The sequence below is a fragment of the Leguminivora glycinivorella genome, chromosome 17, assembly GCF_023078275.1.
Source record: "Leguminivora glycinivorella isolate SPB_JAAS2020 chromosome 17, LegGlyc_1.1, whole genome shotgun sequence".
NCBI classification, from domain to species: Eukaryota; Metazoa; Arthropoda; class Insecta; order Lepidoptera; family Tortricidae; genus Leguminivora; species Leguminivora glycinivorella.
The window spans coordinates 11,943,493-11,957,198 of NC_062987.1; the positions used below are offsets into that span (position 1 = coordinate 11,943,493).

Genomic DNA, 13,706 nt, shown 5'->3' on the forward strand with positions numbered 1-13,706 from the left:
TAAAAGGGTCAAGGAGATATCGTGAGGATTGCTTTGGAGGCATACTTTAACACCACAAATGCTGGTTACATTTCATATCTTTGTCAAGAAAAGACTGTTGAGGAAACCAAAGTGTTGAAATGGAAAATACGTAATATTGATTTAAATTTATTACAAAATCAGTGTACAAGACAGTAATAAATATATCACAAAAAAAGCACTAACACTTCACATCATTGTTAGTCTAAACTTTTACTTCACGTGATGCTAATTCATGGTTTCAGTCGTTTGAATCTAATGAACTATTTCCTTAAAACGTGGGTCGATCACTTCAAGGATAAACCCACCTTTGAAAAATAACCAAAATGTCTTTCTATTTCTATGGTTCTAAAAGCGTAGTCATTTTAATCGCACTGCTTTCTTTTTCTAAATACCAAGAGCGCGTAACTCTGAAGGAGAAGTAGAAGCATTGTGCCGAACGACGTGGGTTAGATTTCTACACTCAATAGACAGGTTTAACAAGCACTGCATTGCGACATTGTATCTGTCACACGGAAGCCTCAAATAACATCTGCAGAAGCAGTGGCACGGTGATAAAGCAAAGCACATTGGAAGGCGTCTTCCCAGCAGTAGATGATAGCGGTTTGTGCTTACTGTGCTCAGGCACTACCTACAAACATGTTTATTTGTTACACAAAAGCTACCTTGGCCACTGTATGCAGTAGCAACAGTACCGTGACGAAGAACAGCACGTTTGACGGCGTAGTTTTAGTAGCTGTGGATAATGCCTCGGTCTCCGTTCCTGTACTTTCGGAATGCGCGCGAGGTACTATGGGCATCGCAAACGCTTGGTTGTTGCAGCGGTCCCGCTAGAACAAACAAAGCTTGTCGAATAAACGAGAATAAATACATTAAGCAGACAAAATCAAGTTAAGACTAATATGATCGTTATTGATCATAAACTTTTTTCGTGTCGGACTTTCACACTTTTCTCACATAATACATCTTGCATCAAGAAGTACCTGGGGCCCGAAGCAACCGATGTAGCTTACGCCTTGTGTTTTGTAAGGTCCCTTAGTAGACTCTGGACTGCATAATCTTTTTAGGTATACTTACCTCAGTCAGTCCTACGCTCGGCTGTGTCCGGGAAACCAACGCACCGGTCGGCGCAACTTATTTTAAGTTGGATATCACAGTTGTGAAGCACTTGTCTTCTAAGATCTGATGTCAATGAGTGGACTCTGTATAGTTTACCTCACAGCACGTAGTGTCCGGTGAGCCAACACAGCCGGTACGGCAGCCTCGGATGACGGCCACATACGCTTTGTCCTTCGATATTACTGTTGTGAAGCACTTGTCTTCTAAGTTGTGACATGTCACTGAGTGGACCCTGGAAAATAAATACATAACATCACTTACAGTTCTTTGGTGAGGGTTCTTCATTAAATGGATTGTAGTGTCTACCATGACTTTTTACTAAAACTCGATATCATAAAAACGTACGAGTATTTAAGCTATCATAACCATGGTAGGTTTTGAGATCTCTGTTTTCATTTTCCATATATTATTATATGTCTATTTGTCGTTTATGTGTCAACGATAATTGATACTGGATATGTGGCTTGTCAAAAATATCAGGCTAACCTCGAAGCTAAAAGAATAAAAGAAGAATTGCGCATTAAAAGACGCCCGATTCCCGTCTGGCCTCAGGTGAAAAGTTCCACGTTAGAGTCTTCAATGTATGATAGAAGTCTCACCTATATTTAGCAGGGTCGAGGCACGACCGTAGCGGCATCTCGCTTCTGTACCCACACACGTAGCACTCGAGGGGAGCCCTCTTCGTTGTCCTGTTGAGCAAATTTTATTAAATTCTACACTATAGTGACTTGGTGACATATATTGAAAATATGTAGTATAAGATGTCCATTTATTGAAAGCTAGGCATAGGGCCCTCTGAGACAGGCGTTCATTTAACGCTCCTACGCTGTCCTGGACGCATCGTCCTAAGTGGTGCAGGCAGGTGCAGGAAAGAGTACGCAATTTCAGGCTATTCCCTCTAATAGTAAGGGCCAGGCAATAGGTAAGTTAGGCTTGTTAGATGCCCGAAGGGCAAACAGTGTAGAAACAGTTGTCGTGTCTGGTTTCGTACAAAAAAGCGAAGTCTTACAATCAGTAAGTCTATGGGGAAGAAAATTTCCAATAGTTCAACTGGTAAGACTACGCGGTAAGACTATAGGTCCAAGTTCGAGCGAGGAGCAACGTAACCTTGGAGCTAAACATGAGCTGAAAACACGCCACCACCATTACCTACCTGGCTTATCCTCAGGTGCCATTAACGTGCTCCACCTTCAGGCGTCTACTAGGTAACTATTTTAATCAGCTTAAACTAACCTGCTAGGCGTAGGGCCCACTTCTGGGACAGGCGTGCCTAATACCCGCGTCCGCCGTCCCGGTGGTATGTCCATCGTGTCCGCCCGTTCTTCGTCTTCGTCCGATTCGTCCGTGTCGTCGTCTTCCTCGTCATCGTTATCCTCACCTCTGTGACAGCTGAATATATGTTAGTTCGATGACAGACAACCGGGGTCAGGATCATATGTGTCTAATGTGAGTAATGTGTCTATGGTTACAGGTAAATTCACAAGAGTTAGCACGAATGGAATGATCGAAATTTGCATTGTGTGTGTCACCTGTATCGGTATTTCATTCGGTTAATCTTTCATACACATCTTCTTCCTCGGTTCCTCATGGCTGAGGATCGCGACCACATGGGTTCATTTTGCGCACCAAAGCTCTCCCTTCAACACGATCTGCTACAGTTCTAAGTTCTAATAATAGGCGCCTGTGTTCATTGGCAGGCCTTCGTAAAGTTCATACACATAGATATTTTCATTTACTCATTAGTTCCATTCGTGCCAACTCTTGTATAATTGGTCTGTACACGAAATAAAAATATACCTATACCTGTCACATTAATAATCTTCAAATGCGTATTTTCAAAGAAATGTTAAAGTATGATTATTTCAATATCAACTTTGTATTTTAATATCACGTAGATTTGTCAAATGTGGCCTACCTACCAATTGAAACAGTCCTTAGGCTCGATATGAAGTTAATAATGGATCCTAAATCTACGTTATATACGCTATCTAAAGGTGCGTTTCACTTAGTGTACTGAACAGTTCTGAGCGAGCATTCGTTCGTTCGTGCGCAGATGCAAACACTTGACTTCCATACCTTTATCGGTGCGGTCGTGCGAACGAATGCTCGCTCAGAACTGTTCGGAACTATCAGAAGTGAAAACGCAGCTTAATAGTAGGTACTTATAGTTCCTTGAGTCTTAAGTAAAATTAGTGAGTGTCACTTGGAAAAATATAAAACGTCTGGTAAAAATTACGGCCGCCAAAAATGGCAACGGTAAAGCGTAAATGGCCGTCAGGTCGAACTAGCAAATATTAAAACATTAAACTTTTATACTAACTCTACATAATATTTTTAATCCTAGATGTTAAGATAAAATATTGTCTTCGGTTACCGCGATAGTTACTCATGAAATAAAACTATGGAAACGGATTAAATCGCGTATAATGAATTTAAAATACATCCCACGTATGGATGTATTTTAAATTCATTATACGCGATTTAATCCGTTTCCATAGTTTTATTTCATGTTAAGATAAGTTAGATATTAACATAAGCTGTAGTCCGTACAAATGTAAAACTTAAGTTTAGTTTTATACCTACTTATCTGAAATAAATATTTTTCATTTTCATTTTTTCATGTTATAAGAAAGGTATTTATGGTCAGGACTCCTGCTATAAGTATTGTGTTTTTCTTTGGAATGTACCTACTCGTACCATTGTTTATTTTAACGTTACTTACGTATTGAAAATAATTTCACTTTTATTACAGCAAGTCTCCCAGGCACTGAAACTAAAAAAATCTTTGTGTGGAAATTATATTTCAATATTTTGATATCTTTAACGCAGATTATAATACTTTAATATATTTTTTAAGTAATAAGTCTTGACATGAATAAAATCAACAATAAAAGTAAATAATTTTAATTTAAAAATCCACACAAAGTTTTTTCTACTTTCATAGCCTCGGCAATTTGCTGTAATGGAAACCCAATTTTCTACAATGTATAAATGACACTGAAATTAAAATTGAATTGCATTGAATGTAAGGTCTTTGACTCCTCTTTTATCATACAGAATACTATGATGGTTAAAAGTGCATCGAAACATCTAGAAATTCGGTGAAAATTCGTGCTATCTTTTTCTGCCAAAGAACTGGATAAACGCCCGTCATTTAGAAAAAAATACTATATCAACCTTTAAATGCGCGTTTGTGGACGAACAATTCCGACATATAAATGGATCCTTAAATTATACCAATGATTTCAAAATGACAAGCGTTTTTATGAGCCTTGGAAAATAAAAGAGCCGCCATAATAACGAACTACATAGGTGTATTATAATCGAAATCCTAAATATCTGAGCGGCCGAGACGCGCAAAAATATCTGCCCACGCCTTATCGCCTTGACATTAGAAGAGTATTCAGGCCCCGTAGCCGAATGGCATTTCTGCGACGCGAAACGCCACCGAAACGCCGCAGAAAGGTAGTCTGGTCTGTCGCGCCAATACGCAAGAGCGATAGAGATAGATAGCTACGAAAGATATCGTGAGCGTTTGTGCATTCGGCCACACACACAGATATTTGTGAGCACCTTGATTACTCCGATATACACGGTGTAACATAAGGAAAACGAATAATTTTAACAGCGTATTCCTCATCATATTAGAAGAGTAAAATGTCATAAACTTTTCTGGTTTTCGCCTACTTTCAGAGTTATAAACACTTAAAAAGAAAACAATTATTATTTCTCAGAACAATAATATAACTATCCTCGTTGATAGATGTCAAAAAATAACTAGTAATTCATTGCAATAAAGTGTTTCTTTTGTAAAAAATAAATTTTAGTGCCACTTTTACGAATATTTACTTTTATGTGAAAATATATCCAAAAAAATACACAAAAAAAATTTTTTTTGGTGAAATTTGCTTGACGTCATATTACATTTTATCTTTATTATGCCCTTGCTCATGTTACACCGTGTATGAATATGATGGCGACTGTACTAAAGAGCATAAAACAATACTAACTCTTCATCATCGTCGTCGTCCTTGGCATCGGTCCTCAGGAGCAGCAGCGCCAGCACCAGGCAATACTTCCACCGTACCATGGTGTGCGCTTCGAGCCCCACCCTGTGTAAATAAATTCAATTTTAGCACGTTCCCTGTCCAAGCCCTGTAGCCGAATGGCATTTCTGCGACGCGAAACAAAAACGAAACGCCGCGAAAGGTAGTCTGGCTCTGACGCGCCAATACGTAAGAGCGATAGAGAGAGATATCTACGAGCGTTTCGTTTCGTGAGCGTTTCGTGAGCATTTGTGCCATTCGGCTACGTACCCAGTGCTCGGCGGGGCAATTAAGACGATACGGAGGGGTCAATTCTCCATACAAACGCTCTCGACTATTTCCTCCCTGGTTTTTGAAGATAGAGCAATGATTTTTTCAACACAGATTGTTATTATTTTTTCAGTACAGATGGTGTTTTTTTTACGCACTAGTGCGAGAAGTGGTTCATTATATGCCAGGTCGAAACTTCGGAGGCTCATCTGTACTGAAAAACGTCGTACGATACACGTGCGAAAAGGAAATTCGTAACTCGTGTCGATTTAAAACACTCCCTTCGGTCGTGTTTTAATTTATCGCCACTCGTTTCGAACCTCCTTTTTTACGCACTTGTATCGTAATGTACTATTATCTGTGTCGGACCGTTTTGATTTTTTTGATATTCTGCTTTTTAAAGACTCTAGAGCCAATCAAAAATTTCCAAAAACGGCCTTTTTCATTGTGGCGCAAAAAAAGGTGTGATACTCAAGATTGGTAACAACTAACCAAAAAAGCTAAACGGTCCGACATAGATTATTTCATTGTTATTCAGATTCTCAAATTTCGTTCCGATTAATTAAGTTTTGAAGGAGGAAAGAGTCGAGAGCGGAACATCGATTTTAAAGATTTTTTTGAAATATCTTTTGACTGAGTTGATCTTAATGGACAATTTTTTTTCGATAAATCTAGTTAATAACACTTGTATATTTAACTAAAATTCCCAAGTTGAAAGGGGCCCCTCCTTTCCATTTTAGCATTTTCGCTACCGTATCCTCTTAACACGTGCAATCGTCAAAGGTCTACTCAGATGACGCCATCATCTCCTGTTTAAAGATTTGTTCTATGAGACTTGGCTTAAAAGGCTGGTGTCCAGAAAAATCTTCGGATAAAAACTATATATTTTGACGCAATAGAATTGTAGGGAAACACAGTGCAAGCAGCGATGACGCCCTCTGAAAAGTAATTCGACCATCTAACCTCTTACGATAAAAAAACTTAGGTACGCAAAATTGGAACCAACTTTCACCAATAAGAGTTTTGAATGATTCACGGTTATTTTCATTACACTTATATTGAAAAATCAAAAAGGTAATCTCGGTCTATATCCCGGTCAATATAACCAGTTCACCAGTTCGGATTTATCACTTCGGTCGTCATTAACTAACTTACTACGTTAGGTGACACTCTCCGATGTTGAATGCACTTAAATCGCTAGAAGTATATGCCTATAAATTCGAGGAGGAAAATGCGAATAATGATGTTAAATCTGCTTCTTTTAAACTAGTTTAAGTGCAAAATCGCTAATATTGACGTAGTAGTCAGCACAATTACTGCTACATATGTATAACATTTAGTTATCCCGAAAAACTACTTACATTCATTCTCAACTAGACAATCGATAACCGATTTACAATATATTCGCATTCACCCGGTTTTTTTAGGATACAACTATACAGCTAGATAAAAGATATGATCAAGTAAAATAAACAAGATTAAATGACTTACCCTAAATTCAAATAAACATTAAATTTATCATTTCATTTTCCAAAACAAATTAGCGTATTTTTATTTTTAAGACGGCTCGTACACGATTTTGACACGGTTTTCAATTTTGTTTTCCGAATTTCTTTGCTCTTTTAAAGAGTTGTCATAGACTCTCGTCTTTGATCGCCCAAACCACGGAGGTTTACATCTGAGAATGATAGATATGCCGGGACAGAAATAAATAAGGGCAAATCAAAAAATATTTCTTATATGAAAGGCTTATCTGCTGTTTTTATATAATCATATACGGCATACCTAATAAGAAATTGCTCCGAATTCAGGACTGTGTACGGCGTAAGTACCTTTAAAATTATTAATTACTTCTGAAACATTTTAAAGGAAAAACTGCTCCGTTTGGCACTTGTCATTTTCCTATAGTCACAGGATAATAATATTGTCTTCAATTAGCGCGATAGTTAGTTGCTCATGAACATAATCATAGATAACCTAACCAAAAAATTAAAATTTTGAAAAAATCCCCGACATAGTGACCGATTTTTATGAAACATGGCAACATGAAACAAAATCTAAAACCTAAATCGGTTCATTCGTTCGGGAGCTACGATGCCACATACAGACACACACAGAGACAGACCGACAAACAGAAAGACAGACACGTCAAATTTATAACACCCCGTCGTTTTTGCGTCGGGGGTTAGAAATAATATGTCAATAAATATGAGTCTAAAGCGAACTATATAATCAAATATTTCATACATTTTTTTCTAATAAGAAAATATAAATCGTTCGTAGTTTCAAAATGAAACATACGAGTACATGTATCACATGTGCTCAAGTGCGTCATCTACATGTGTGGTGGAGAACTAGCTATTCGCCACTAGGTGGCGCTTTGGATGTAGGGGCTACTATTATTTAAAGAGTAAGCGCTTAGGTATGCCATCCTTTTCTGCAGTGTTTGTGAAGTTACGTGGTTAATAACATTCGGAATAGGTTATTTTCCTATACTTAATAGTTTATGCAGTGTACGAAATACAGCACTACATAAATTATAATGAAGAAAAATATGGACAGTAGTTAAAAAACTGAAAAAGAACAACAATGTTTCCACAACTCCTTAGATGGCTCAGGATTGGATTAGGTACACTAAATTAGAAACAAATAAAGGCATTAAGGCGTTTTCCAATTTACTGGGAATTAATTCCTGAAAAAAATCGAATAGGACGGGTCTAATTAGGAATTGTAGTCATTAATTAATATTGACGAAATGTAAAGTGAGCTTAACTCTCTCGAACACACAAACTACGCTCACTTTATAATTTATTTGAAACTAGCGTTTGCCCGCGGCTTCGCTCGCGTTGGAAAGAGACAAAAAGTAGCCTATGACACTCCATCCCTTCAACTATCTCCACTTAAAAAATCACGTAATTCGTCGCTTCGTTTTGCCGTGAAAGACGGACAAACAAACTCACACACTTTCATTTATAATATTAGTATAGATTATTTCATCTACCGTAATAGGTGCACATCAAAGCATTCCGTTATTGTTATACCTGTACCTACTTGTTTATATTAGTATAAAATAACGTGTTTCTAATGACGAGTCTATTGAAACACACTTTTGAAAATAATTTTCGCCATTTATTTGAATCTTTTAAATATCCTTATCAGATTTTGATCTGAGTCTGGGAGCCGATTTTTAATTTAGACTGCTCGATTCTATCATTTATAGTTAAATTCTTGAATGTTTTGAAACCGATTAATAAAAGCTAGTCCTACTTACATCCCAATTTTAATCGCTCGTACCTATTTCAAAAACAATTCGATGAATTGACGACCTAAATAAATTTTAAAAACACTTGGAATAAATCCACAATTTTGGACTAGAAATAGACGTTTAGATTTTAACTAATATTAGGTACCTACGTACGATCTAGGTATATTAAGTTCTTCCTCTAACATGTTAATTTAAGCCCGTTGTGCCTTTGAAACTGCTAGATAATAATTCTATTTGTGTTTAAATAAATCATATTTTTATATAATGAAATTTTAGTAGGCGATTTTGGCCCGAGTTGCAAGCAAATCTCCGACCACTGATAATTACCTAAGCAAGTATAATATAATTATTATAATCTAACTTCTCTAAGATAAGTTCGCTGAAGCATGGCATGCAATGATTATGCAAATCGTCTTCGCCACTAACATTAATATTAGTTTAAAGAAGATACAGTTGAGTTCACCAACATCTTTAAAATATTTATGGCTTGTAAACATGCTTGTGAATTCTATCAAACATAATTGGAAATTCATTCAAAACTAATTGAGACGGACAGGAATTAAAATTAATTTTAACGAATTTAACTATTACTGAAACTCCTGTACTAAAACTTTTTCAAGGTAGGTATAGTAGCGACCCCTAAAATATGACGGAAAATTCTGAAAAAAATTACAAACGTTTTTAGTGGCAGAGAATATTTTTAGGGGGTGAGACATAGAACATTCTAAATTCGATAAAATAAGCAATACCAAATACGTGGGTATAATATAATGTTATTATTTACGTATTCATAATAAAATAGTACATTACGATACGAGTGCGTAAAAAAGGAAGTTCGAAACGAGTGGCGATAAATTACAAACGACACGAGTTACGAATTTCCTTTTCGCACGTGTATCGTACGACGTTTTTCAGTACAGATGAGCCTCTGAAGTTTCGACCTGGCATATAATGAACCACTTCTCGCACTAGTGCGTAATAAAAATACCATCTGTACTGAAAACGATTTTTAAATGGCATGCACCTAGGTAGGTACTGCTTATACCGATCAGCCTACAGGGTGTAATCGTTAAGTGTAGCTAGGGCAATAATTCCGTAAATATAATACATATCAGAAGACTTCCAATTTATATACACACTGCACAGTATATGCGATTAAGTCCCGTTAATGTAATAATAAGATTATGCACACTTGCATTTTTACCAGTATTTCAAAAAGGTTATTAATGTTTTACTCTTTCGACATCAGTTGGAAGTTTTCTAATATCTCGTATATTATCGGAATTATCGCCTGGCTACACTTAATAATTAAACCCTGTTTAAGTATGTAGAATTGTAGATACGAGTAGGTGTGACGTTTAATAACGTGATTAAGGTTTTCTTTTAACATTTGACCTGCCGACCTTTTTAAATTTGGATTTCTCTCAGTGATTTTAATAATTTTCGACTCTTCGTACCTTCTTATTACATTTTGAGTTCGACTTACAATACTGCTAATACATGCAAAATACCTAAGGCCACCTAGCTTATCAAGCTCTCATTGCAGCGTAAAACTCATGAATAAATAAACAGCTACGTCATTGTAACTCTTTCATGCACGCAGCTCTTTGCGGCGCCGTCACAAAGCGACCGGCGATCCCGAATGCCGGTCCTCATTAAAAAATGAAACCCCGCAAACATCAGCTCCACAAAACCGCTGACTCGTCAAAGCCAAAAGCGCTACCTACCGGCGAGTAGCGGAACTATGCGGAACTACACCACTCGCGGAACCAGCCTCTGTACTTTTTTAATTAGCCTCATACACTGAGTGAATGCGTGAAATACGTTAGGTTTTTTCCGTACGCGGTTAGTTTGGTAGCTTTGAGCAAAGTATGTTAATTCACGAGTGTACTCCGGCCTTTTGAAATGTTCGAAAAAGGATTTTCCCCGCGCAATAAAGCTTATTTGAACGCTTTGAGTGCGCATAGTGCTTAATTAGCGACAAATTCAATACGCTCCATCTTTTACTGTTGGTTACATTTTATACTGCGTTTTGGCAGAGTCTTGTTTACGCAAGTCAAGGTGTCGACGGCGTCGCGTCTGAACTTGGCAAGTCTCAAACTTCTTTTATCTCAGTCTAGGTTCGTTCAAAAAGTGCAAACTCTGTACAAAGTTCACTTTCGCCTTGTGAACTAATTTTTCGCTCGGTGTCAAGTTCAGGGCTGCGGGGGGTGTCGCGGGGCGGTGCGGGAGGGGAGGGCCCGTTATGATAAAATAAAATATTCATTATGATTTGCTCAGCGCTTGTTCGCGGCTGTAGTCACGCCGTTGCGGTTTGGCTCCTGCAATGTGTACGTTACATTACAACGGTGATAATTATTTTATTAATGGCGACTTTTATTTCAAATTTAAAAAGAAAATCAGGCTATTTTTGACTAGATTTGATTAATATAATGCAGCAGGTTACAAGGAGATGCAAAATTATGTGTCTACTTTCTAACCAAAACTATTGTTATTGCATTTCATATTCCAATCTGTATAATTTACTACCTGGCAAATCATACCTCCAGAATAATTTAATACAAAGTATACAGTATGTAAACCAACGAAAACCATTTACTGAAGCCTGTTAATATTTAAGTTACACAGAGCAACTTTTACTATGGGACCAACACCCAAAACGCGAAATAAAAATTTACTCTCCCATAGGAAATACTTACTATAAAATAAAACTACCTATGAAACTGTCAGAAGATATTTTCGTGATTTCGGGGTTGATCCCATAGTAAAAGTTTCTCAGTATCACCTGGACATTTACGGGTTACAGTAAATGGTTTTCGTTAGTTTACATACTGTATATATTATCATTAGCTAGGTATAGATTTGCTTCTAAATGTCCTATTTAATTTATAAATAAAGATATTTATGGTTTCATAGACTTAGTCAATAATAATATCTATTTATTTAGGTATTAAATATTGATTAATGCACGATTAATGGATATTACTAACAACTGAAGTTTAGTAACCAACTGAACAAAAATAACTCAAGTTAGATTCCAATTTAAAGTAGCGCTATCACTGCCATCAGTTCTCCGTCTCAAGAGGAGCCAATCCTCACCGACCGCACTGTTTTAAAGAAGACTGACGTAAAAATCTTCCCTGACCTATCCCACAGCGAAAACGAGAGCGTCTCTAAACGATTTTTTCCCTTTCGCCCTAATTAGTCCATTAATCGGTGGAGACGAGACGGCGAACCAATTTGTACTCGATTATCGTCGATTGTTGATTTGACGACTTTATTTCTTCGTTTCTCTGTTCTTTCCTTTCTGAGAATTTTTGTTTTAAATTGAGCGTTTAAAGTTTCGTGATATTTCTGTATTGCCTATTTTCACTTATAATTAGATTTTCTGATCCTTATGGAAGAAAAAAGTTTTCAGAATTTCATGTAGGTATATATTTTTAATCCATACTAATATTATAAATGGGAAAGTGTGTGTCTGTTTGTTTCTCCGTCTTTCACGGCCAAACGGAGCGTCAAATTGACGTGATTTTTAAGTGGAGATACTTGAAGGGATGGAGAATGACATAGGCTACTTTTTGTCTCTTTCTAACACGAGCGAATCCGTAGGCAAAAGCTAGTGTACATATAATTTGTCCGTTTTATAACTGTAAACTTTACTAAAGGGAAAAAGAAATAGAGAAATAATTAATCACAATCCTAACACAAAAAAACAGTGTGCAATTAATATACCTACCTCTGGAGTTGCAGGTGTCCTTAATAGTCAGGTGTTACGGTGCCTATTTTTACTATAAGACAGACCGCATGATTGTTTATTGTTACCGTCATGAATTCATGATATAAATAAATGCAACTAATTTCTTGTTAATCGCTTAGCTTATGGATTCGGAAATACTTCCTAAGTTAAATATCCGCTGTATTATTATTAAAGTTTGGTCCATGTTTCTATGTTACGGCCTAAAGACTATCGTACTATACAAATATCTCGTGATACTTCTAAATAGATTAGAGCAACAAACGTTCTCTAACTACGTACCTACTCACGAATTTCAATCAAAACTCCAAGAAACAAGACGAGGATAGGAATATCAACCCCCCAAACGTTGCTCAAACTAAACCTTCCCTAATTCAACCCCGCCAGTAACTAACATCGGCAAATGAGACTCGCATGCCAACCGCCGACACAGTATAAGGATAAATCAGTAGTTAATCTCCGGCAGCGGCCACGCGGTCGTTACTACTGCGCAAGGTCACGCAGGGTTGTACCTGTGCTACTGTCCTACTCGTAGTAACTGTGTATGGCGCTATGCTAGTACCAACGCTCTTTCTACCTTTTTATCTAATAAAGATTCAAGTACGTGTTTCTTTCTTAAATACTGACGAAATCGTATTTACATAAAATGTTTGAATAGATGTTTGCACAATATTTAAGTAGGTACCAAACTTTTGAGCTAGATAGATCGCAGCATCTACCTAAATGTCGTTACAGATAAATCCTTATTGATTTTAATGTGTCATTCTAGCTTTAAATCTCACTTTTACGCCATTTACGTAAGCAATAATGTACCTAACACTGCAAAAATATAACAACCACTTACTTTTCTGTGTGTCTAGGAATTCTAAAGAACATTCTGACATTTCCGAATTTTGAGAACTGTTCTCCATACACCCATAAACACTACAGTAACGAAAATATGTCTTCGGTGCTGACGTCATTTTCTCCCGAACTCAACACGTCAACACAGCGCGCGAACGCGGCCCCGACTGTCCAGCCCAATACTTACCAGTTTCGCATGTATTCGGTGCATATATGGAGAGTAGTTTTCGACACACCGCGCGGAGTGAAGTTTGTTAGAAGAGTTATTACTGCTTTATACTGTGCCGCCGATTCACAGAGACCTGTGTTCCGCCGAGCGTGTTTTACAGATTAGGTACGTAGACACCAAAACCGTTGGGTTTTTGCTAAAATAGAGAGCGACCTGATTCTT

At 37.2% G+C, this 13,706-nt stretch overlaps 1 protein-coding gene across 1 annotated transcript in view; it reads right to left on the bottom strand.

Moving 5' to 3' along the window:
* Window positions 1-357: 357 nt before the first annotated feature.
* The window catches only part of LOC125235636 (glycosylphosphatidylinositol-anchored high density lipoprotein-binding protein 1-like), a 52,358-nt gene continuing 39,009 nt past the window's right edge, over window positions 358-13,706 (bottom strand). Inside the window, exons 2-6 of the mRNA XM_048142234.1 lie at window positions 5,148-5,249; window positions 2,371-2,517; window positions 1,737-1,826; window positions 1,234-1,369; window positions 358-848 (exon numbers count right to left, since the gene is read on the bottom strand). Of these exons, the coding sequence (XP_047998191.1) occupies window positions 669-848; window positions 1,234-1,369; window positions 1,737-1,826; window positions 2,371-2,517; window positions 5,148-5,249 (655 nt within the window). The 3' untranslated portion in view covers window positions 358-668. The remainder of the gene's footprint in view (window positions 849-1,233; window positions 1,370-1,736; window positions 1,827-2,370; window positions 2,518-5,147; window positions 5,250-13,706) is intronic.